General features: G+C 32.7%; 1 protein-coding gene across 1 annotated transcript in view; it reads right to left on the bottom strand.

The window, feature by feature from the left end:
- Nucleotides 1-25,036, bottom strand: part of LRP1B (LDL receptor related protein 1B) — a 1,708,438-nt gene that overhangs the window by 1,398,342 nt on the left and 285,060 nt on the right. The window contains exon 2 of the mRNA XM_011354519.1: nt 18,231-18,353. Within this exon, the coding sequence (XP_011352821.1) occupies nt 18,231-18,353 (123 nt within the window). The remainder of the gene's footprint in view (nt 1-18,230; nt 18,354-25,036) is intronic.

Raw genomic sequence — 25,036 nt, 5'->3', positions numbered from 1 at the left:
AAGAAGGCCATAGATAATAAAGAAAGAATTAACACTTCAACAGTATAATAAAACCAAGGAAAATGTAAAGGTGAAAGTCATGTTTAGTATAAGGACCTTCAGAATGAATAACAAGATGAAAATGGTATGAATAGTGGTTAAGAGGAAAAAAATGAAAGAGTTTGAAAAAATAAGATATGAGATAAAAGCAAGCTGACTATGATACAGTTGATATTTGGCAAACAACAATACATAAAGTACTCATTGAAAAATATCTATAAGGATATTTAGGTCTAATCATCTAATCATCAGCCTCCTTTATTTATTCCTATCCATGGAATTAACATTTTAGTCTGGAAGAAAGTAACTATCTCCCCATATCTTAAATGTTGGTATGGTACTCATGAATGTGTTTTAACCTTGACTTATATAAATCTCCATGAAAGGTCATGATCAAAGCCACAAGAGTTACTAATAAAAATGTTTTCACTTTATATTTCTGAAATAAAAACAAGAGAGTATTAATTCTGATTGGCACTGGGAAAGGCTTATTATCATATCAAGACAAATGCTCACATTTTGTAAAATCTAAACTGTAAATCATCTGATTACAAATCTCAAATTCAATAAAACACCAGGTGATGCTCTTTTTCTGTCAATCTTGATTAAAATCTGCTCAGAATGGAAGGCTGTAATCCTTGCCAAAATCTACCCTAATCAACTCTTCAAGTGTGAATTTCTCTGAACGAATCACATATTTTTTTAAAAAAATAAAATATTACTTCTTTAAAATTGCAGATTATTTAGCTTGTTAACCACTAAAGATTTACAATACATAAGATAGCATGTATTCAGGTACAAAATAACAAGATGCTTAAGAAACAGTTTATATTTTCAAGAAAGGTACAACACAATCTTTTATATATCTTTCCTACAACTCCAAATATATTTTTAAAATATGTAAGTTCTATCTTATAGTACCACAGTACCAGCAAAATAAAGTCCTCTGATCAGTCAAAAGAATTATACTTAAAGCAGTCTTCAGGGAATATGTCAAAAATTTAAAGTGAACTTTTTTTTAACATGCAAGGAACATTCTCTATTTGAGAAAGTCCACATAACTGTATTGGACAGAATTATTTTATCATAATCTGGAAATAGTCTTTTTAAGGCCCATCAGTATTTCTATCACAGATTTATTCATAGGTAAAAATAATGGAGTTGTAAAAGTACTGCTTTGAGCAAAAACCTGACAATGAGTTAAATGTAATTAAGTATTTATAGACTTTTCACGAGATTTATATGGTTATTTTTTAGGTTATTGAAAATTAAAAGAAAAGATAATTGATCTACAGTGTTTTCTTGAGTGTTGAATGTAAGTTAAAAACAGCCTGAAAGAATATTTGGCAAGCATAATGTGATCTAATTGTTTTTGGCACAGATATTCATCCCTTTTATTAGGATGTCTTTCTGGAAATTAAGCAAGGGATGTACCACTTATGCTTACTACATATTATTTACCCTACTAATTATACTCTCATATCTCTCATGCTATCACAGAATAAAGCCATACATATATCAAGTAAACAGTTCACTTATCTTTCATAGAAATATATTATATTGTGTGTGTGCGTGTGTGTGTGTGTGTGTGCGCATGTACACGTGCACCCCAGCTCTTGGAGGAAGATAGACTCAATTGTCAAAGTTAGTTTGTGAATATACTTCTACCTTTTATTTCAAATTTAGTAATTTAATTAATACAAAATTTATATTTCAGATCCTGCTTTTTTTTTTTTTTTGGTTGTTTTTGTTGTTATTGTTTTCATAAATGTTGTTTTTTTTTTTTTTTTTTGGTTGTTTTTGTTGTTATTGTTTTCATAAATGGTGAGATGAAATCAATACAAAAGAGGTTTAGAACTACATTACTGAGAAGCACACATGCAAATTGTAAGAACAGTAAAACAGGATGCAAGTTGAAGGGATATAAATTCCAGTCACAGTTCTGAGATTCATTATCTTTGTGTCCTTAGGCCAGTTGCTTTACCTCATTAAATTATAGTTTTCTGTGTTTTTTTTTTTTATGTTTTATTATTTTCATGTAGACATTATGTAGGTTGAACCTATTTTATTTCCTAGCATCAACAAGTGCCCAGTAATTCAATTAATTACTCTTAAGAAACAGAAAATGAAAGTTTTAGCAAGAATCTATCTTGAAGCAAAATTTACAAAGAATCTAGAGATTTGAATCTTATGGTGGATGTGTTCCATGGTTGTTTGAGCAGGTCCAATTTATCCTGGTGTTAAATCTAAAATGGAAGCCAATCCAGGCCATTAAAGAGTACATCTTACATAGCCAATAAGACCACTGTGATTCCTCAAGCTTAGAATTAACCTATATTTAATTTATTAAATCTATTTTTTTTTAATTTTTATTTTTGAGGAATAACAAATTCTCCCACTCTGTCAAATACTAGTGAAGCCTGGAAAGTTTAAACAAAACATTCATGTATATTTCTATTCATCAATCTAAGAAATATTTAACAATTAGAAAAATAGTGTTAATGCAAACCCAATTATTTGATTCTACTCAGAATGCAGGAATTTCACATTCCTATCTACAAGAATCCACTACCTCAAAAGTCAACTGTTTCCAAACATGCACCCAACACTGTAGTGAAGAAATTATCATTATTATAAATTGTCTTCTGGTTTAGCATTGTAGTAATGTACCTGACTGGTTTGCCTCAGTATAGATGCTATTGTAGTCAGATATTTTGTAACTACAATTGGTATGGATTTTTCTTTTTCTTTCCTCCTTTTTTTTTTTTAACTTCAATTTCAACCTGAACATATAGATATGATTTTATTTATTATTACTATTTTTTTTTACTTCTTTTTACTTTTTTTACATGAAAGGTTCCAGTGGAAATACAAAGTCATCATTACTTCATTTAGCTGAAATTCTGGTAAGTTTTCTCCACTTGCAAACATGTTCTTCTTCATTTACGGTTGTAAAACAGATTCAAATATTTTCTCTCACAAATGCCAAAGAGTATTGACTTACATAATGACTAATCTTGGGAGAATTTTTTTTTTTCTGTTTTTAATGATAACACATCCTTCAGGGTCTACTTTCCTTTTGAAATGCTACATTTGATTGTTCCACTGGTGAACCAATTAAATAAATGCACAAAAATTTGTTGACGTAGTAAAAAACACTGTTACATGAAAAAATTCCAAATGATTGACTGCCCCTTCCTCAAGAAACTTTTTCTTTATTTATGTGAAAAAAGCAGGTTACAGAGCACTTGTATACCTTAATTTCTTAAGGTATATTGGATATAAATCTATAACTTGTGAATTCTATAAAAAAGGTACCTATTCAAATAATGACCAATTAAAGTTTGACTTTGAAAATAATCACATATACATATCTTTGCAAAGTTCTCGTAAATGGATGAGACTATTCTCCATTGTCCTGCATTATATCTTAAACTGTCTACCTACATATTCATCTTTAAAATGTCTGAAGACAAAAAAATTCATAGGCTGTTCACTGTGTGCACAACAATGTATGGATATATAAAAAGTAAAAAGATTCCTCTCCTTAAGGATCCTAACAATGTAATGAAGTACGTATCACTTCAAACAGAAGTGATAGTAATTTTATGCTTTATTCATACTTAGCTATACATAGAGCATCAATAAAAAAACAAAATTAAATTTTTTCAAGGGGGAAATGATACAACTCAAGAAGTAGAAAGTTCAAACCTAAAAGCCTCATTCTTCAGTTAATTTTAATTTTCAAGTTCAAATAACATAAGGCTATGCCATGATTTTAAGGTATTAATTTTATTCTTTCTAAGATTTTTTTCTAATGGAGTAGGTGAGACTAGAAAGGACTCTTTTTTTCTTACACATCTTAGCTATGTGGTTAGAAGGATATGTTATTTTTCTGGAAAACAATTTGTTATAATTCAGTTTTGGTAACCAAGTTATCAAATCAACATCAAACTGGCTCATCTCCTGATTTAACGCAATGGGAAATGTATGTCATAACCTATGACATATTCTTGGCAAAATATTTGGTCCGAATCTGATCATTGGGGAACAAACAGAAAAATTCGAAGTGTGACATTCTTTAGTAAAATGTCAGCACCATGATAGAGAAAAGAAAAGTTGGAGAATATTCTAGATTAAAGAAGACTAATGTGCCATAACAACCACATGCAATGTATTATCCTTGGTTGAATCCTGGATCATACCAAAAATAACTACAGAAGATACTCTGGGACAGTTAAAGAAATTTGAATATGGACTGGATATTTTATCAAAGTCATATTTCATTGGTGTGATGATGATATTATGCATGTGTAACAGTGTGGTTTGTTCTTAGAATCTTTTAGGGGAAGAAGTGATTCAGCACAAATAATATGTGAATATAGATATGTATATGTGTGAAAACATTACATATATATATTCATAATTCAGAAAAAGAGAAAAAGTTGAATCCATTGTCACAAATTGTTAATGGTTGATAAATCCAGGGTATATAGGTGTTTATTATATTATTCCTTTAACTTTTCTGTCAGCTTGAAATTCTTCACAGTAAAAAGTGGGGATGGGGTTCAATTTTTTAAATAAGTAACAATATACATTCATTAGATGAGCTAATTACTAACAATGTCTTACAATATCAAAAAAGAAAAGCAAAATCATCCTGCATGTTATGGGCTGAATTGTGTCATTCCATTTTATAAGTTGAAGTCTTTACTTCCAGTATTTCAGAATATGACTGAGTTTGGAGACAAGGCCTTTAAAGAAGTAACTAAGGTAAAATGAGGTCATAAAGGTTGACCTAAGTAAATCTGACTGATGTCCTTAAAAGAAGAGATTAGGACACAGACACACCCAAAGGGGAGATCATGTGAAGATAGCAGAGGAAGACAGCCATCTACCAACCAAAGAGTGAGCCTCAGAATGAAACCAACCATACCAACACCTTGATCTTAAACTTCTAACCTCTAGAACTGTGAGGAAATAAATTCTGTTGTTCAAGCCACAAGTCTATGGTAGTATTTCTTTTTTTTTTTCCCAATGGCAGCCCTAGCAAACTAATAATCTATGTTACACAGAATTTTAAGAACAATTCCCAATGATACTCATCCTTGTATAAACCTTTCTCTTTCAAATGTGGATAGAAACTGCAAATACAATGAGATATCATTGTTGTGGTTATAGTATATTATATGGCAAAAGGAAAATTATCCAAGTGTTCTTAATCTAATCATATGAGTTCTTTAAAAGCAGAGTTTTGTTGGTTTGTTTTGTTTTGTTTTTCCATTCATAGCGTAGGAGGAAGTCAAGGATTGGAAGCATGAGGGAGTTTCAACATATGATTACTGGCTTTGAAACTGGATGGAGGGGTCACCTGTCAAGGAATGTTTGTGGCCTTTAGTTGTTAAGACTAGCTGAAACTGACAGCCATCAAGAAATGGTGCCCTCAGTCTTACAACCACAAGAAACTGAATTCAGCCAACAACCTAAATAAACTTAGAAGCAAATTCTTCCTCAGACCCTCCAGTTAAGACCACAACCTGAGGAACACCTTGATCTCAGCCTTGTGAAGCAGGGAAGCCATTTGGTCCTGCCCAGACTTTTGAACTACAGAACCATGAGATAAGAAGTGTGAGTGTTGTTTTAACATGCTAAATTTGTGGTAATTTGTTACACAGCAAGAGAAAGCTAATAAAAAATTTCACCATCTACACAATTATGCTCAACAATGTGCTTTTAAATTAGTGTGTGTGTATGTTGTGGTTTGTGTGCATGTGAGAGAAAATGATTAAGAAAATATTATTTTTCCCAATTTAATCTGTTCATATGTATACACACAAAGTTCATATATATGCATATATAAATGTTAACCCATATATCTTTTATAATTGTTAATAAAGTAACATATATACATTCATAAACATATTCTTTCCAGTTGGAAAAATAATTAAATCCTCTCTCCAGTTGTTACTATATCTGTCTTTCGTCTTTAGCCTATTGATCTTGTCATTCACAACATCTACCATAGGCTGTGTCACATAGTAGTCATTCAATTAAAATTTGATATGTATAAAAAGAGCATCCAAATATGCATACATCTGGATGGAGTATGTACAGAAGGTGTATGGTATAATGAAAAGAATGCTGACTTGAATGTAATATGAGATGAGCATTCATGAAAATTTTACCTTCACTAAGAAGGAATCTTAGTGGAATCTATTTAACATCTTTGAACCACATGGGCTTTAGCTAGAAAGCTGTATAGCAAGCTACAGTGTTCAATTATAACTCTATCACTTAATTGCTTTAAGATTTCTAGCAAATGTCTTCTCTTTTGCTTTATTTTAATCATCTATGAAAGGGGACTGTGATGGTTTTATAGGCAGGGCTACCATTAGATCATATAGTGCCTTCATGTAAATTAGAAAATGTCCTCTTTTCATGATGGTTTATTTCCATTTGTGAAAAAACTATGTATACACCTGTGCTGTCCATGATATATACCTGTCACTCTGGGGCCCTGCACAGCCCAAACAACTGTACCCGATGCCCTGCTCAAAGTCATTGTCAGGATCAAAGGAGATAATCCATATAAGAATCATATTTGCAACATCTGGCTCATAGTATCATCTATTTTGTGTCAGTAATATCATCATTATCTTTATCATAAACATCATCTTTTTTTTAACATGAAAATAATCACATTTAACCGGAACAGAGGACTAAATGAGTATAGGCTAAAACCCTGGTACATGGTAGAGTATAGGATAAATGGTTGAAGGACAGTGCCCAGTAAACACCCTGAACACTGTAGTTCCTCAGTAAGTACCTGCTGACTGATTTAATGATTGCTAGTTTTTCTAACCCACTTCTTATTTAGAAAAAGAAGTGCAGCACACTGCCAGTATTAATTTAATTTTACATAAACATGCTCTTTGAGGCTGAAACAAATCTGACTGATTTTCAATATGAAAATAAAATATAAAAAACTGTTCTTGGAGTTATCTCTAAACAGAACTTGTCTCTAATCCTAAGGCAACAGAAATGTATATGACAATCAATATTTAATAATTTTTTTATGTGTGGTAAATTTCAAAGCATGGAACAATACAAAGGGGAACATCACATTCCACACAAAAATATTGGTTTCTCTCTGGAACTTCTTGCCATCCTTGTCGTTGTATGAGCAGCAAACTTTTCAGTGAACAGTTGGATTCTGTTTCCCTGATGTCGGTGGTATGCTCTTGGGGAAATGTCTTCCAGACAGGCGAAGAGGTGTGACATCACCAGAGCACAGACGACTTCAAAGACGTTGCTGCCCTGGCTTGTGATGCTTTTCCAGTGTTCTGTCAAGCAACATCAGTCTGAAGTTTGCAAGGCTGATCGTGTGTTCAGGATTCTCCTTCTTGAACAAGATGTAGGATTTCAGCACTGTAATGTTTAGAAGGTGGTGGAAGAATTTCTTATACCAAAAACTTGTGCTTTTTGTGCTCAGTTGGATAAGGAGTGATCATCCGATCAGCCGAGTTCACTGCTCCCATATTCAAATTACAATCTACAATGGCACATGGCTTCTTAGTTTTCTTTCCATTTCTGTTGTCTACTTCAATCACAGAATGACTGTAGAATGTTGTCAACATTGTCACCTCCTTCTTGCCATGCCATTTCAGTGCTATAAGTTCACCACAGAATCTGGCTATAGTCATCCCCTTTGTGATGTTTTTTTTCTTTTTTTTTCCCCCTGGAGCATTTAGCATCTGTTTTTCTGTTCAAATGAGCTGTCCCAAATGCATCAGTCCTGTTTTAATGTAATTCTCTGAAAAGCATGGGAAATGTATTGCAAACTTTGGGGGTAAAATTAGAACTGTAATCTGCAAGGTATCTCAGGATACACACTGCAACCACAAGCACCACTGGTGAGTATTCCCAGGACAAACAGGAAATGGGTTAAAGAAAATCCATCTATATACTGGAGAAGTCTAGTTCAGTGACAAAACTGTCTTCACTATTTAAGTGAAAATACATAGCATGTCATTTATTTTTAAAATTGAGTCATCTAATATGTGCAAATTTGAAAGTAAAATGTAACAAAATTCCCCGAAGGTCCATGTAGAGAAAGAAATAATTTTTTTTTACCATCTAATACATCTACTTTATTGCTTAGCCTGGTGAACAATTCAGAATTAGAAATTATAATAATCTAATACAGATTATAGCAATCAAGTGTAGAATATTATTAATATCCATGCTATGAGTAGTATATACAAGTTATGCATATCTACTATTTCCTTAGAAAATAATTGTAATGAAGGCATCTATCCAGGTTTGTGATTTGTTTTGTAACTAGCTAGTTTTGTAAAGATGGTCACCAACTGAACCCCTAAATGAGTGTCATATATCACCAAGTCAGGCAAATCTTTTTTTTTTTTCTTTAGTTTTGGAGCAACCCATAAATATTTGAGAAAAAAAAAATCTGTGTTAATTATCTACTGACTTTTCATTGAAAATATATTTCATTTGCATACAAATAGCACTGTCAAATTAAGTTAGGTATTCTTAGTGGGAAGAACCACTATTATAGAGATTGGCCCTTTATTCTATTAGAAAATGATTGATGATTTCACTTCACATCTCTTTAACAAGCTTATAATGCTTATAAATTGAGTATTCTGTATATATCTTTAAGGAAAAGGGTGATTTTTAAATCTGCATTATTCTTATATCAATATAAAAAATAAATGCAATTTTATTAGATGTACTATAGAATGCTATAATAGTCTGCTGAGGCTGCCATAACAAAACATCATAGACTGGGTGGCTTAACCAATGGAAATTTATTTTCTCACAGTTCTGGAAGCTAGATGTCTAAGATTAAGTTGCTGGCAGGGTTGTTTTCCTCCAAAGTGTCTCTCCTTGGATTTCAGATGGCCACAGTCTTACTGCCTCTTCTGATGATATTCCATGTGTGCATTTTTGGCCTCAGTGTGTCCTAGTATGTCTAAATTTCCTGTTCTTATAAGGACACCAGTCAGATTGGTGTAGGGCCCACACTAATGACCTCTTTTTTACTTAATTAGATCTTTTAAAGTCCTTTCTTTAAATATAGACATCTTCTGTGGTGCTAGAGATTTGCAACTTCAATATATAAATTTTGAGAGGGCACAATTCGGCCTATAACAGATACTATAGTAGAAAATTAGGATATAGTAGGAAGTTAGAAAATAAAAGTTCTGGATTCCTATCCCAGCCTTGCTACCCATTAGCTATGAGACTCGACCAGGCAATCTTGTTCAGATTTCTTTCTTTCTTTCCTCTTCTTCTTTTTTTAATGGCCATAATACCTAGCCTATCTTTCTCAAATATAGTTACATAAAAAAAAATCTTTAATAAGTTAAATGTGCATGTCCTTAAAACATTATCAAAGTACAATATAAGTACATGTCATTTCTTCAATTTCTATTGGTGAAAGATTGAAATTATTAGTCAGATGGATATATATTGAATTCTACAAAAATATTTTACATTAAGAATTACTTTTCTCTTAGCATCTCAATCAGAGATATTGAGGAATAATCGTTTGTTAGTTTGTTTTCTTCTTTGTGGTTGAGTACCCAGAAAAATTTGTGCCAGTTGAGGGATTCTCCCCTTTTATCTGATCCTTCAAGGTTGACCTTCCCTCCCAAGGCATCTTTCTCTAGGAAATAAGGAAAGAGAAAGAGAAAGAGGGGAAGGGGGAAGGGAGGCAAGAAGGAAGGGAGAGAGGGAGGAAAAAAGGAAGGAAGGAAGGAAGGAAGGAAGGAAGGAAGGAAGGAAGGAAGGAAGGAAGGAAGGAAGGAAGGAAGGAAGGAAGGAAGGAAGGAAGGAAGGAAGAAAAGCTTTTCAGGCTGAGCAGATTGCTATAAGCCACATTCATTGAATTGGCATTCTCCCACATAAACCTTGTTTTTCTTATCTTTTTAATGTGTGTGTGAGCAATTTCTCCCATCCTGAAAATCAGGAAAGCTAATGTTAGAAAGATTTTAATTAAAAAAAATTCAACCCAAAGTTAGTTATGCTATTTACTAGAATGATAATACTCTTTGACCTACTGAAAATTCTATAGGTATATTATAGTAGAGTTTTGCTTTCAGGGAGGATGACGGAAGATGTAGAAGGAAGGGAGAGAGAAAAAAGGGCATTGCCATTAAAATAAGTTCTTAAAACACAACATCCTTTAGAGCTTAATTTAGCAAAACACATCATTTTAGAAGCACTTCTGAGTAAAAGTCAAATGTAAATTTTATACGCTGACGATAAAGAATAAAACATCCTCCGGGAAAACATTTGCTCACCCATGAAAGGTAAGAAGCCTTCATCTCCAACCCCAAATACCAGATTAGTTGTGGATAAATGATGGATTGAATCGTTTCTGAGAAGACTCCTCACTCAGCCTTCAGTTCGTCCCTATAGAGCCCTATAAAAGCATTTGTTTACAGTACATCATCCCTTAAGTCAAGGTGATTTTATCAGAATTGTCTCTGGAATTCATCTGTTTTATCTTATCCCTTTATTTTACATTATTTCAAAGTTTTCATTCCCTACAGTTTCCAGTCCAGGCTGAGGGACAGGAGTCCCTCTTTATCATGTGACCTGTGATCTTGAATCAGAAAACCAAAGAGCAGTGACTTCTTGAGTGAAAAGTGAGGACTCTTTACTGTTAGTTTTGCTCCACCTGTCTGAACTGTAGTGCACTCAGTTTTATCATCTATATTTCCAATCAACCTTTCTTAAAATTGCAGAGGCAGACTTTCAAAGGCACATTAACACATCATGGGGCAGAATGAAGAAAAATGTCACCCCTCCATCCCATCCCCACTGTGCTAAAGAAATGAATCAACATTAGACAGGCCCTTTCAATTTACAATTGTCCTTTTCCCTACCTTCCTGTCACCCCTTCATATCAGCTCTTAAGTTGGAGTCTTTTTATTATTAAAGAAGGGTCAGTGTTTTTGGTCTCTCCACTGCTAAAAAGAAGATCCTCTCAGTAAAATGAAGAGCAAAACAAAAAGAATTGAAAGAGACATAAACTGTCCTCATGGGTCTCATATGCTTTCTCTTTAATCTGTAAGATCATTTCATCTTCTCTACCTAACAAAAAGCTTAGCTTTGTGGCTCTCATATATTAGCTCATTGCAAAGTGACCTCTAAATCACTATTACTTAGAAACAAGGACCATATTTCCATTCATTTTATTATTTCTATAGTCTAATTTCAGTGCCCTGTTCTACTATATATTTTTAAAGAGCAATATCTATTTGCTAATAATCTCCCATCTGAATTTCATTTTATTTCTCTGACCTCTGTCAAAGAAAGAAAGTTAGGAATAAAATTACAAAAGGATTTCTCCTTTATGTCCTTGGGGAAAGACCATTATATAAATACGAGAAGTTCATTAATATCCTGCTACCTAAATAAAGTTAAAATTTCACAATAATAGAAACACACTAAAAGCAACTTCATGCAGAAGCACATCTCACTCTAATAGCTTACAGCCATTTTTTTTTTCATAAATGCTTCTATTCCTATTGCCCATGAGACTTGTTATTTTTACTGCATTATTCAATTATAACTGATCACTCCCAAAGCCAGCATAATACAATTCTGTTGGGATAGCCTTCCATGTTTTTCAAATGACTTCATATTTATAAATTAGGTGGCCTATGGGGCCCTCTCAAGAGCTGGATTTTTTTTTTTTTTACTCAGTATTTCAAAAAAGGAGAAGTTTAAACTCTGCTTTCATCAATAACAGCCAACTTAGATGAATACAGAGGACCAAAAAAGCAATTTCCTCATTTCATAAAATGAGATAACATCTACAATTCAGGATTACAGAGTCAATTCAATAATATTATTCACTAACATGTTTTTTACCCATGTATTTTAACTTTAGTCAATTAGTCAACATGATGTTCTTGGAAGAATTCCTAGAAAAAGCCACCTGTCCCAAATAATCTCTATAGCAAATTTGTCTTGATGTTTGAATATAATATAGCTAATTATTAAGAACTGTTAACAACTTAACTTGATTTTCTGTATGTGGTAAATTAATTCTTCCCCTAGCCACATTCTTAGAGAATAAAACTGATTTTAAGTTAGAATGGGAGAGGAGGAAGTTAGGATGCTCCCTCAGAAGACATTTAGGATAAGCTACTTGCTCAGAACTCTGGTCATATGGAATGCAGGGTAGTGTGTGTGGTAGAGAGGGGAATCTTACTATGGAACAGGCATTATTCTAAGCATTTTACTGCAAGGTAAGTTCTATCATGTCCATTGTACAGATGAGATAATGGAGTCTTGATAGGGTTAAGTTAGTTGCCCAGGAGCAAAGATACTTATGGAGGAACTGGTCTTGGTGCCAAGCAGTTGGGATTTGGAGGCTCTGATCACACACTGTTCTTGCCATCTCCCATACAGTAGATGGCAAGAAGAAAAGAGTGAAGAGCAGATGCTTCTTGGTGCCTCTACCCAATAACTATTCTCTGCACTCTCCTTTTTTTTTTTTTTTTTCACTAGCAGAACCACTTATTATATTTCAAAAAGCAATAGGTCCTGTTGAATATACTTATCACCCCATATGCTCATATGATCAGTTCTGGCAAAGAAAGTCTAAATATCTTCTGACTTGTTTTTCTGTAAAATTATTGGTTTTCTAATAAACAGATTCAGCTGGCACTTGCCTTTTTCCTTTTCTCTTTTCCTTCTTTCTGCCTGAAATCAAATTATCTATTGGCAAAAGTGGAGCATCCATTCTATGGCCATAAGACTGACAACTTCATGCTAAGGATGGCAGAGAAGAAAGATATAGGAATCTTGATGCCATTCTTGAGCTGCCATATAAATTCTGAATTTTCCAATTTTGCAAATTTTTATATGAGAAAAAATAAGCCCCTATTTGGTTAAGCTACTGTTTCTATTTCATGTGGTCAAATGCAATCCTAACCAATAAGGAGGCATATAAAAGTAGAAGAAAGAACCCAGCTTTTGTAGAGGACACCAAATTGCCTGAGTCTGGCACTATATGGTGGTAGGTACGCACACAGTTTTATGCCTCATACTTCTACTGTGAGAGCTTACACTGTTCTCAGTGGTGGTTGTACCTGGGACACACCTACCTACGTAACTGTATAGTGGATATGGTTCAGCTATGACAGGAGTTGGCAAACTACTGCCTACTGGCCACATCCAGCCTGTGGCCTATTTTTGTACAGATTGTAAGCTGACATTTTTCTTTTTTTCCATTTCAAAGCATTTAAAAAAAAAAAACAAGAATAATATTCAACTTAGATTGTATGGGTTCATGAAATCTAAAATATTTATCATCTAGTTCTTTATAGAAAAAGTTTGCTACTTCCTACAGAAGGACAGGACAGTACAGTCATTGTGCAAATTATCACAACTATCCAGGTTGCAAACATTACCCTCTTATAAGGCCATTTTATTCTTCTTTGTTTGCCAATAAGTCATCATATCCAAAACAGTTGTAATTGAAGGACTCTATCAAATGACTTTCTGGTGTGGGGCTAGTATAGGGCAATAGGGAAGAAGAAGAAGAAATAGCAGGGCTAATACTTTTCTGACTTAAAAAGTTAGAATCATCTCAGAAGCTAAGCAGAGTCAGGCTGGTTAGTACTTGGATGAGAGACCACCTAGGAATACCAGGTGCTGTAAGCATTAAAAAAAAGTTAGAATCAGTTTTAAATATATTAACATCAGTTTCCCAGAAAATGTACATAATCAGCTGGAGCTGATTGTTGGAAAGGAAGTATCATTAACCATTCAACAGAAAATCCTAAAAGGAATTAAATTTTGAACACCTCGACATAAAAGCACCTTTCAAGAAGACTTCCCAGATTTCATTCCACAAATAAACATTTCTACTCTTTATTTTAATTCTCATCACACCTGATGTGAAATTAACAATTGGATTGAAAGCATCGAGTAGAAGGATGGAGATTTCCGTAATTTTCTATTCTCATTGCCTAATAGGACCTAAAGATCTTTCTCCATTTAGACACTTGAAAAATTACTTCAAATAATCTGAAGAAATAAGGATTTTTATTTTTAATATATGGCTAAAGAATAATTTCTCATATCCAATGGTAAGGATATAAATTGTTAAATTTCTCCAATTTCATATTTTAGAAAACTCATTCTAATGTGCAATCAACTTTATGATGAATCAACCACACAACAGTGTGGTTTTTGTTTGTTTGTTTGTTTGTTTGTTTTTCTCATATTGCTGTTAGTGAAATCTAATTCCCTCCTCATGGATATTTGAGCATTCCCCCAGAGCCTGGGCCTGACCAAGCATAGAAGAGGAGGAAATATGTGCTCATTAACCTCTCAGATCCCCAAATATCTCAATTTCATTTACTTCCCAAGATGTCTTGTTTTATTGTGAGCTTGTTTATTGTCTAAAGCACTTTAGTCATCAGCATTTCACAAGAAAAGCTTTTCCTCTTCCTTGACAGTATTCATTTTTTTCCTATTAAAACTTTGTTATCATTGCAGAGCTTTCACTATGTTATGATAAATCCCATGCTATATTGGTCTCCTTATCATTTTAAAAGCTAAGTGGATTTAGGAAAAATAAGTGTATTGCTTCAGCTGTTTTCATCTAATATTTTGTTGATACAACACACTTTGTCTTCAAATCAAAAATAATAACATACTTTTGTTCATACAATGAGCACAAAAGTACCCTTCTTAAGAATCAATCTTCAAGATTTTTGATTTCTAGTATTTATCTTTCACATTGAATGCGTATATTCATATAAATATAAAATCATGCAACTGTTTTATGTAGCTCAGTGATGACAACATATGTGTGTCATAAAACAATACATTACAAAGCGCTATGATTAGGAAAAATGGTGATTGTGAACATCTGGATTGAGAAATTTAAATTTGAAAATTCTGGTATTTTTCATAAAGCTTTTTTTTTTTCTTCACTTGTTCAGATTTCAATTGGTATTGTCTGAAACAACTTATCTGAAACAAGCTAATTAAATGCAGATCCAAATATGTTGTCCAGATTAAATACCCAGGTAAAAAGATAGTTATTTCTCTGTCTTTGTTATATGGCTACATTGATATAAGAATAATTTTAGTGTTTCCTTTAAGAATATTCAGAAATCTTGATGTTTGTGGATAGAAAAAGAATTGGAAAAATGAAGAAATATTTTTAAATCTAATTCATCAAATTTTATTTGAGAGGAAAACAAGTATGTACTTAAAAACTGCCCAAAATATCTTGAGTATATTTTATATAAAATGGATTTCATTTTAAAAACTAAGTAAATAGAAAATCTATTTCTATTTTTAATTAACCCACATGTAATTTCTAATTTGACGCCTCAGTCTGCAAAAGCCCCTAATTCTGTGAATTGAAGGAATAAACCCAAGGTGGTATCTCTACCTTTTGGGCAGGGTAGATATTCAAAGTATTTAACCCATTTCCTGTTTGCCCAGGAATACTTGCTGGCAGCGCCTGAGGCTTCAGTGTTTACCCTGAGATAACCCGCAGATTACAGTCTTAACTTTACTCCCAAAGTTTTTCAGGAAATATCTTGTTTTCATTGTTATTTTTGGATCACTCTAGTATATCAATAATCTTTGGAAACACATGACATCATTCTATTTACAGCATTCTGTTTTTAGTAGTGGTATGTCCATTTGCAAAATACAGTAATTCTCGATCGCTGAAATTGTCAAATCCTAGAAAATGTAGCATTCCTATCCATGATGTTAAATGAATGCTAGCAATGAGCTGCACTTTTTTTTTTTTCTTTTTTTACCTAAATGGGAAAGGATTTACAACACTGTGGTAGAGACACTGACCATTCAGAGCAGATGTGCAGCCAGTCAGGGTGGATGCTAGCTTGCAAACACAGGTCTAGTCTACTGATCTGGCCCTGCTGGGTAACAGCCATGTTCCTAGAGACTTGGAGTGGGCATGGGAGGGGTAGTAGAATATTTGTCATCCACCCAATCTGGCATTTACTGTGAAGTCTTTCCTACTGGGCTTTAGTTTTGACCATCCATGTCCTCATTCCTCCTCTACACCACAAACCCTCTCCGGTCTACTAAACTCCCTCTTGTGTGCATAGGGAACATCATCATGTTGCCTAGATAGGCTATGCAACCGTTTCTTCTCAGTTGCTTTTGCATTGTGCCAAGTACACAGTTCCGTGGCATTTCTCCTCCAATCTGGCTTTCCTGCATATGGACTCCATAAATCTATCTTATGTCTCTGTGGTTTTTCTCTTCAAAAATTTGATGGGAGTGGGAGGATCAGGACAGAAATGCACCATTATCAAAATTCAAAAATGTAACCTTTTATTCTGATTATGCCATGACAATCTTTTCAGCTAACAAAGAGAGAACTTCTAGATGACACTTAAATAGGGGAGGGTTAAAGCTTAAAAGGAGGTCAGTCCCACTACTTATATATTTAAAATGTAATCCTGCTATTTATATATATGTAATATATATATATTATGGCAAGAACATTTATTATTGTCTTCTCATGTTACTATATCATCTGTACCTATAGACATAATATTGAGATTTTTTTCTTTTTAAAATAACTTAATAAAGATACAATTCACATACCATATAATTCACCCATTTTATATGTAAAATTCAATATTTTAAAATATATAACAAAGTTCTGCAATCATCACTGCAATTTAATTTCAGAACATTTTAATCACACCAAAAAAGACCTCATACTCATCAGCAGTCATTCTTCATTACCTTTCACTCCACCACTCACCTACTTTCTATCTCTCTAGATTTGCCTATTTGAGAATTTTCATAAGAATGAAATAAAATATGTGGTCTTTTGTGACTGGCTTTTTTTCTTTAGCTTAATGTTTTTAAAGATTATTCAGGTAGCATGTCTGACTACTTCATTATCACTAAATAATAATCCTCTTAATGTATTTACCACATTTTTTATCCATTAGTTTTTTTTCTATTAATCTATTTTTTTTCTCCTTATCGTGCCTAGAACTTTTTCTATGCTATAGAGAGGCTAGTAAAGGTTTCAGAATAGAAGTGGTGAAATTGATAAAACTCACAAATGTAATAAACTACTACAACCTCTTCCAAGGAAGAAGTGGTCTGTCTAAAGCAAAGAGAAGCAATTCATGCAAATATTCAAGCACCCATCGATTGAGAAACTTTAAAAATACTAGCAAACTTAAAGAAAATGAATGAAAATTATCTCTGGTTTCTAATGGCAAGGTTTTGATCAAAACTCAATGGAACCAATAATTGTTATCTTTAATATCAAACAATAGGATGATAGATTTTTTTGTTTCATTTTGACCTCACAGAACTACATAGTTGCTCTCAGGATGATATTAATAAGCTGGCATACATTGTTGCAAGGAGAGCACAGACAAATACTAGAAGCACTAGAAATGTCAATATTAATTTAAAATTTAGAGCACTCTTCGTATACCTTATGATAGCTGTTATTTTATAAAAAGTATTTTGGATTTAGTGTGATTCTGTTATTGTTTATAATTTTATTTTAGTGGCATTTTTCATGTGGGCAAAGATCTCAGTGGACTCCAAGATAGATACATTGGTAGAATTACAGTTAGGATCCATATGTATCAAGAGCTTCTGAATCTGATATTATAAAGGCAAAGATTCTCACTACATGTATGGACAAATATAGTTTCTATCTTTTAGTTTCAAAAGAAAACATGATCAATAATTTGTGTAGTGTCCTAAGATATTAATAAAAATAATAGGAGAGCTAAAACTTGGTTACTTTACTATTCTTCATATGTGAGATAAATTATTGGAGAGGGTCTTATTCTCATTTAGTACTGTTTTAAAGCATTTTTTTCCCTACAAGTCATTTTTTTTTCTAGTAATAACACATCGCTTTGAAATAATTAACCTTAAATTTTCTTCCTTTCATAAGGTAATTCACACTATGTAATTCACAATACAAAACATAACTATTCTTTCCTTCACATAGTCATTTTACAGGAAACAAACAAAAGGTTTCAAGTTTTTTAGGCTATTTGGAAAACTAAAAGAACTAATTATAACAGTAGTCATCCGTGGAAACAACTGACATTTAGTTTCATGTGTAAGATAAATCTGAATGGCATGAAAACCTTTCTACTCACAGGTGTCTAAAGACTCGTCTGAATCATCAGGGCAGTCAGGGTCCCCATCACACAGCCAGCTCTGGGAGACACAAGTCACATGATCGTGGCAAAGAAATTCACCAGGATCACACAACTGCTGATCTGAAAATGAAAATGTTTCAAAATAAAATATGAATGATCTGAACATGAACACAAGAGCAGTACAAAGATGAAATGTGAGAAAGCAATATATAAAAAGTATATGGATGTGACCCACATTTTTTCTTTAGCAGGAAAGCTAAACCAATTATTTTTCTTAACTTTAGCCACTCAGCTCAAATACACAATTTTGATAGACTTGACCTTGTTGTGTGGTCAAACACAATCTGTTCTGGAAATAAATAGGAATTCTGTTTGTGTTCATGACTAGAGACTTTGTCGTACTGGGTGATGCATATAGATATCTCAGCAAGTGAGTTTTATAGATGTTGATCCAAAACAGAAGTTCTTGAGCATAGTTTTCATTCCTCCTCTGCTCCAAAAGAAAAATAAAATCTGTAATAAAAGTTAAATATTGTATTCAAACTCCACCTCTGAGTATTCTGTTCTTAACTTTCTATCCTGATACTGAAGCTTTATGTCTCTACATCCTTTAGATACCCAATATCACAATATTTTCTTATATTTTCTACAACTACCTAGGTGACAGCTTCTGCTACTGTACAGCAAACATAATAGTAAACTTCTATAAAACATTGCTCTAAATTGGATTTCTACAGTTGGTTGTTTCCAAAAAGTCCATTATTTTCCTCTATTTTTTTAGAATACTTAGGGTGTATAGCCTTTCCTCAAGTCCTAGTAAACTCAACAGATGTTGGTTCTTTACAATAAACTCACTCATACCTGTAAATCCATTCAACACAATATTTTGTTTTTACATTTTAACTGGAAAAGGAATATTTCTTACAATTAATGACCTTTGAATGTGAAGGAGTGTTAGGAATACCTTAGCTGTTTGATATCGCTTACACTTTTGTTATGTACAGGAATAATTCAAAATTTAAAAAATTCATCAGTAAATGAGTATTTCAGTATGTATCAAAACAAATTCTAAGTGATAGGAAAGCATTAGAACACAGCTTAATTGGTATTTTTATCCTAGCAATTACAAAATGATGGTGTGTATTTCATGCAATGGTTTGATAAAATATGGTATATCTTTCTTTTCTCTTCCTCAACCTCTTCCCTCTGACCCCAACATAACTTTCAATAAATATACATTACAAACACATATCATTAATCTATAGATATGGGTATATAATTAATATTTTCCACTTTCAAACTATAGGGGTTTCCTGAAAACTTATATTATTTTATCTTATCCTATTATATTTTTCAATAAATTCACCATCAATACACACTCATTACCACCGCTATCATAATTGTTGTTTTTTACATTAAACAATTAAGTTCTTGAGCCTATTCTGTATTTGACTATATACTTGGTGCTATAGAATAAAAATATAGAATAAAAAATGAAGTCTTTGTCTTCAAGGATACAGCAGACTACTCATGCTAACAGATCTATGAGAAAAAAAAAAGTATTTTTTATACAAAAAGTTGCCAAATAAATGATCAATAAAATATTAAAAGGAGAGACCAGAAATAGAGACAGATGGAGACAAATTCAAGGAACAGTTTAGGGATGTAAGCATAACTTTAAAGATGGATAGGATATGAATAGAGAGGAAATATAGAACATTCCAGACAAAGGGTAGAATAAACAAATTTGCTAAGGTGGTAATTATTAAAATTCATTTAAGACAAATAAAATTTTTCTACAAAAATTGTAATGACATTAAAGTTATAAGACCTGGGTTTTCTCCATTAAACATTGTGTCATACCTACAAGTATGTTCCAATGTTAAAGAAGGGGAACTTAAATTTTGCTTTTTAGATAGTCTTATAAATTTTGTAGTTAATGTAGGAAAAAACACAAGATAAAATTCAAATTATCCTGCTTATAGATAAACAGGCCATGTAATTTATCATTAAACTGGTGGAGTCTAAGAATAAAGAAAGACAGTAATAATTATACTGGGGAAGCAGGTATAAATCAAGTCTGTTCCAGAAAAATTCAGAATGAATGTTCATTGTTCCTATAGCTATTCTGCATTTGATCTAAGATCACAGGATGCTAGGTTTTCTCTTTCTTCATTCCTCCCAAACTATAATAAATTGCTATGAGAAAAGAGGAAAAGAGATGGTGCCTTGCTAAATGCCACTGTATATTACCTGACTCAATAAATAATACGTACTTATTGAAAGTACAAAGAAATAAAAAAGATCATAAAGAACAATTTATGGTGTTGGAAAATAGCATCTCAAAAACATAGGTCAGGGTCAGTATGAAGGACCTTGATTACTATGGGAAGCATTTTGTAGATAATTTGAAGCCATGCAAAAGTACTTAAGAAAGGATTTTTATGAAGAAATATGCTACAAAGACATCTGTTAGATTATTATAATTGTCTAGGGAAAAGCTCAAGATAGTTGGACTAAAGTAGTGGGGACTAAAATGGATATTCTGCTCCAAATAATATATGTAAGAGAAATTGGTAAGTAAATGGTTGAAAGGCTCCAAATATGTCTCCAAGTAAATAGCCTCAGAAATCGATAGATGGTGTCTCAAAACCAAGATAGGACATACACATAGGACAAAAAAACCTGATATTTTGTGTATATGTGTGTGTGTGTAAATGTGCATATGAGCCTGGTCAAATGAGCAGAAGAATAATGATTGTAGGAATAATAGAATAATTAATATTTTTATAATACTTTTTAGCACAAAAAAGAATTTGTACATTGATTTCTTTATTCAGCAAATATTACTGAGTTACTACTATGTTCTAGGCACTGGGGATACAAGAGTGAAAAACTAAAGCTGAAGTCCCTGCCATCATTGAGGTTATATAATAGTAGAGGATAGAAACAAAAACAAAATAAATGAGTTAATCATATAGTATATTAGAAGATAAACCCTATGGAGATAAGTAAAACAAAAGTGAGAATTAAGGGTTGCAGTCTGAGAGGGGGATGGAGGCACAATTTCAAATAAGGTGATCAGAATTCTCAATTTCAAATAAGGTGATCAGAATTCTCTGTAGAATTTCTATAGCTTTTATTCAATGTCACAGAGATGTGACATTGAATAAAAGCTATAGAAAATAAGAGAGACATTCATTTGAATAAATGGTCATGTGCTAAGAACTTGAGGCAAGAGGCTGCCCAGCAAATTAAGGAACACTAAAGAGGGCAGAGTGGCTGGAGAAAAAGAGAAAATAGGAAAAATTGAGGTCAGGGAATCAGGAAATATGGGGTTAAGAGTAGCAGATGAAGGCTTTGAGTTTTACTAAAAGTCAAGATGGGAAACCGCTGGAAAGTTCTGAGTAGAGAGACACATATAATTAACTTGTTTAAAGTATCATTCTGGCTGCTGTGTTGAGAACAGACCACAGTAAAGTAAATGTGGAAGCAGGGACATCAATTAGGATGTTATTGCATGTTATTAAATGAGAGGAGATGGTTGTGTGGATAAATGTGTTGGTGAAATGAAGTTTTAAGACAGCATTTGATGAGGAAACTAAGATCAAATATCTTGCTCATCATTTAATTACATGTCAGAGTCTTGAATTCATATTTCTGGCCCAAAACATGACTTTTCAACTGTTTTTGGAATATACTGAGTGCAAAGTGCTTGGGAGACATTCAATAATAAATGTGCATTAGGCAGTGATACATTTAAGTCTGAAATTCAGAACAATCAGAACTGGAAGCACAAAACAGAACTGGAGCTGTGAGACAGAGACATGAGAATAGATGTATATGAAATTAAAGTGAGGTGGGGGAGGAGGAAGAGAGAAAAAGAAACACAGAAGAAAAGGTAGGTCAGGCGAGGAGGCAGAGGAGACAGAAAGTTTAGCCAGAATTACAAGAAGAGAAGAGTAATAGGAAAGGAGATATATCAAAACCATGTGAAATTTCAAGAATTGAATTGAGGAAGGGGGTCACTAGTGACCAAATTTAAGTATAGACGTACAGGCTAAGGAAAAGGTGCCACTGAAGGAAAAGAGACTGAAGGCCCAAGAAGGATATGAAAGTGGAGAACTTTCCTAAGAAAAATTCATGGGGCTAGAAGAATCTAAACAATTCTAGAAACACTTTCCCCAAGGAGAGAAGGATAGAAAAATAAAATAAATTATTAGCTGCTAGGGAAGAACATTAAGGTATTCTTACTCTGTTGTGTTTTCTCAAAGAACTGAAAAAGCATGACTTCTGAAATTTGAGAAAGTAGAATTGGAAAAAGTGGCGAAGGTTTAGATAGAATAACTGCTGTGGGGAATTAGAAAAAGAATCAACCAGGAATTTGTGAAAGAATTTTTTTCTAGAAGCAATGAGGATCCAGCTAAGGTTGAAAACTGTGTATTTGACGGTTGAGTGTTTTGTTCATTTTGTTTTATATTAATGTCAAAATGTTCACCTACATTAAGCCATAGATACAGAATTATCTCTTAGGAAAATCCAAGAAGAAAATCCTTTTGGAAAATATGCATACCACCATCCTCAACAGGTATTCATATATAGAGAGATGTAGACACTAATCCATCATGATTTAAAAATAGCTTTTTTTTTCCCCCCAAGAGTAAGACAGACTAAAGGGAATTTACCTAATGAGCCTACGTTATCAGTTTGCTAGGCAAGCGCCAACCTTTAAAGACAATTTGCATTGTCACAATTTTGAGGAGAGTTTTATAATATCATTCCTCTAAGAAATAGTCATTAAGAATAGCTTCCTACAACCCTCTTATTTATTTTCAACCAGCTACAACATTTCAATGTCAGTTTTTAAAAGCATTGATTATAGGATTCAATTAAATGCATTTCCAGTATTTCAAGGTGATTATTTTAAAATATATTCAGTAGGTTGAGTTCCTTGAATCAGAAGCTAAATATGTTGTATGTATGTGTATTTTTTATTTATCCCATTTTATGCTTCATGCTGCACTTCTGAGATAATCAAACTAATCTCATTTTAAATGTCTTTCTATTGTGTGAACATAATATTATACACTGTAATTAAAACAAGAAGCTTATAAGAATGTGCAGGCAGTTTTGCTTACATCCCTATGGAAGAGGATCAAAGCTAGTACCCTATCTCTTTGTAATAATAGACTCTTACCATCAAAAGACATGAAAAGATTAGGACAACCGTAGCCTATAGACTTGACTGAGTTCTATTCATCTTAGCGTGAGAAAAGCTTAGTATGATAATCCTTCTACACTTACAGAAAAACATCTAATTACTAATTTTAATAAAATTTTATAATAATATTTTTGGAAGTTGGATACAGATAGTCTTAGCTGAAAGATGTAATACACATGAATTACCACAAACTAACTTACATTTTCTAATTTTAATATCATGATGAACTGTTAATTGTGGTCTTTTCAAAAAAAACTATCAGAATCAAATACTAAAATTGATATCTATCGATAGGAGTCTATTGAATAACTATGTATCCTCCAGTCCTTGAGTATTTTACCGTAATTAATTTATAATAATGTTATGTCATTTCCCTTAGAAGTCGACTTGCTATTTAAATAGTAATCAGACTGTTAGTTTACCAATAAATTGTCTGCCTACCAAATGCATCACAGGACACTGCAGGGGCATTTAGAGGAAATATAATTGATAAACTCTGGTAACTGATGACAAATTAAAGGTAAAGGAAGGACAGTTCCCATTTAGCAGCTAAATTCCTATGAGGTACAATACTGATCCTGGCTAAAGTAGGGAACAAGGCACAACCACTCATGCAAGCTAAGTATTATGGAAATGCTGCAACTTAGAGTTTCAGAACTTAATCAACATCAAATATATTTACTAATCATATTTATATCTCATGGTTAATTTAGGTTTGTTAATGAAAACATACCATTAGTAATTGCCAGAAGAGAAATATCATTATATTTCCTTTATTCTCATTTGATAGGCAATGAATTCATTACCAGGAGAACAAAATTCTTGTAGAGACCTACAGAATGAATTACTAATTCATCTTCAAATTTTGATAAAGCTCATGTAAAATTAAAGAAAGAATGTTAGTTATCAAGTATCAGGAAGAATCTTACTTTTTCTTCACCTACTCCAACAAAATGTTCAAATATAGATGAAGAATAAATTCCTCAGAATTTCATTTCAATTTTTTTCTCATAATATGGTTAAAGGAGTTCTTCTCCAATGTCTTTTTCTACTATCCTCTCACCTTTTGACATACACTTTTACCATCATCAGTTTGACATACATTTTTAGTACTGCTCTATTCTTTTTCCTTAAATATATCATTTTATGTGTCTTTACCTTTTATTCATTTGCTTGGAATGCCCTTTCTCATATAAGAAAATTCTAGCCCCTCCCTAAATTCCAATGACATTTTATCTCCTTTATTGAAACTTCCCCAAGAAATGTTTTTCTTCTTCCAAAGTTGGTTCCATAATACGCAAAGTACTAAAAAGCTCCTATTGTATTTTACTCTATGCATTATAGCTACTGAGTGATGGGATCCTGGAAGGCAAAGGATTCTGTCCTGGACTTCATATTTCCCCCCAATTAGGTGATTTCAATGGAATTAAAAAAATCAAATTTTCTGAAAAATAGTTATACATTATTTTTGGAAAGAGATGAGGAAAAGAAAAACTAAAGCAATACTAGTGTTTTGTGCTTTATTATCAAAATGATAAATAGCTGTATTTAGTTAATCACCAAAATAAAACTAAGTTACCCC

This window comes from Pteropus vampyrus, unplaced genomic scaffold (genome assembly GCF_000151845.1).
Source record: "Pteropus vampyrus isolate Shadow unplaced genomic scaffold, Pvam_2.0 Scaffold17, whole genome shotgun sequence".
Taxonomy (NCBI): domain Eukaryota; kingdom Metazoa; phylum Chordata; class Mammalia; order Chiroptera; family Pteropodidae; genus Pteropus; species Pteropus vampyrus.
The sequence above is the reverse complement of the archived record's forward strand: the minus strand, read 5'-3'. Positions and strand labels throughout refer to the sequence as shown.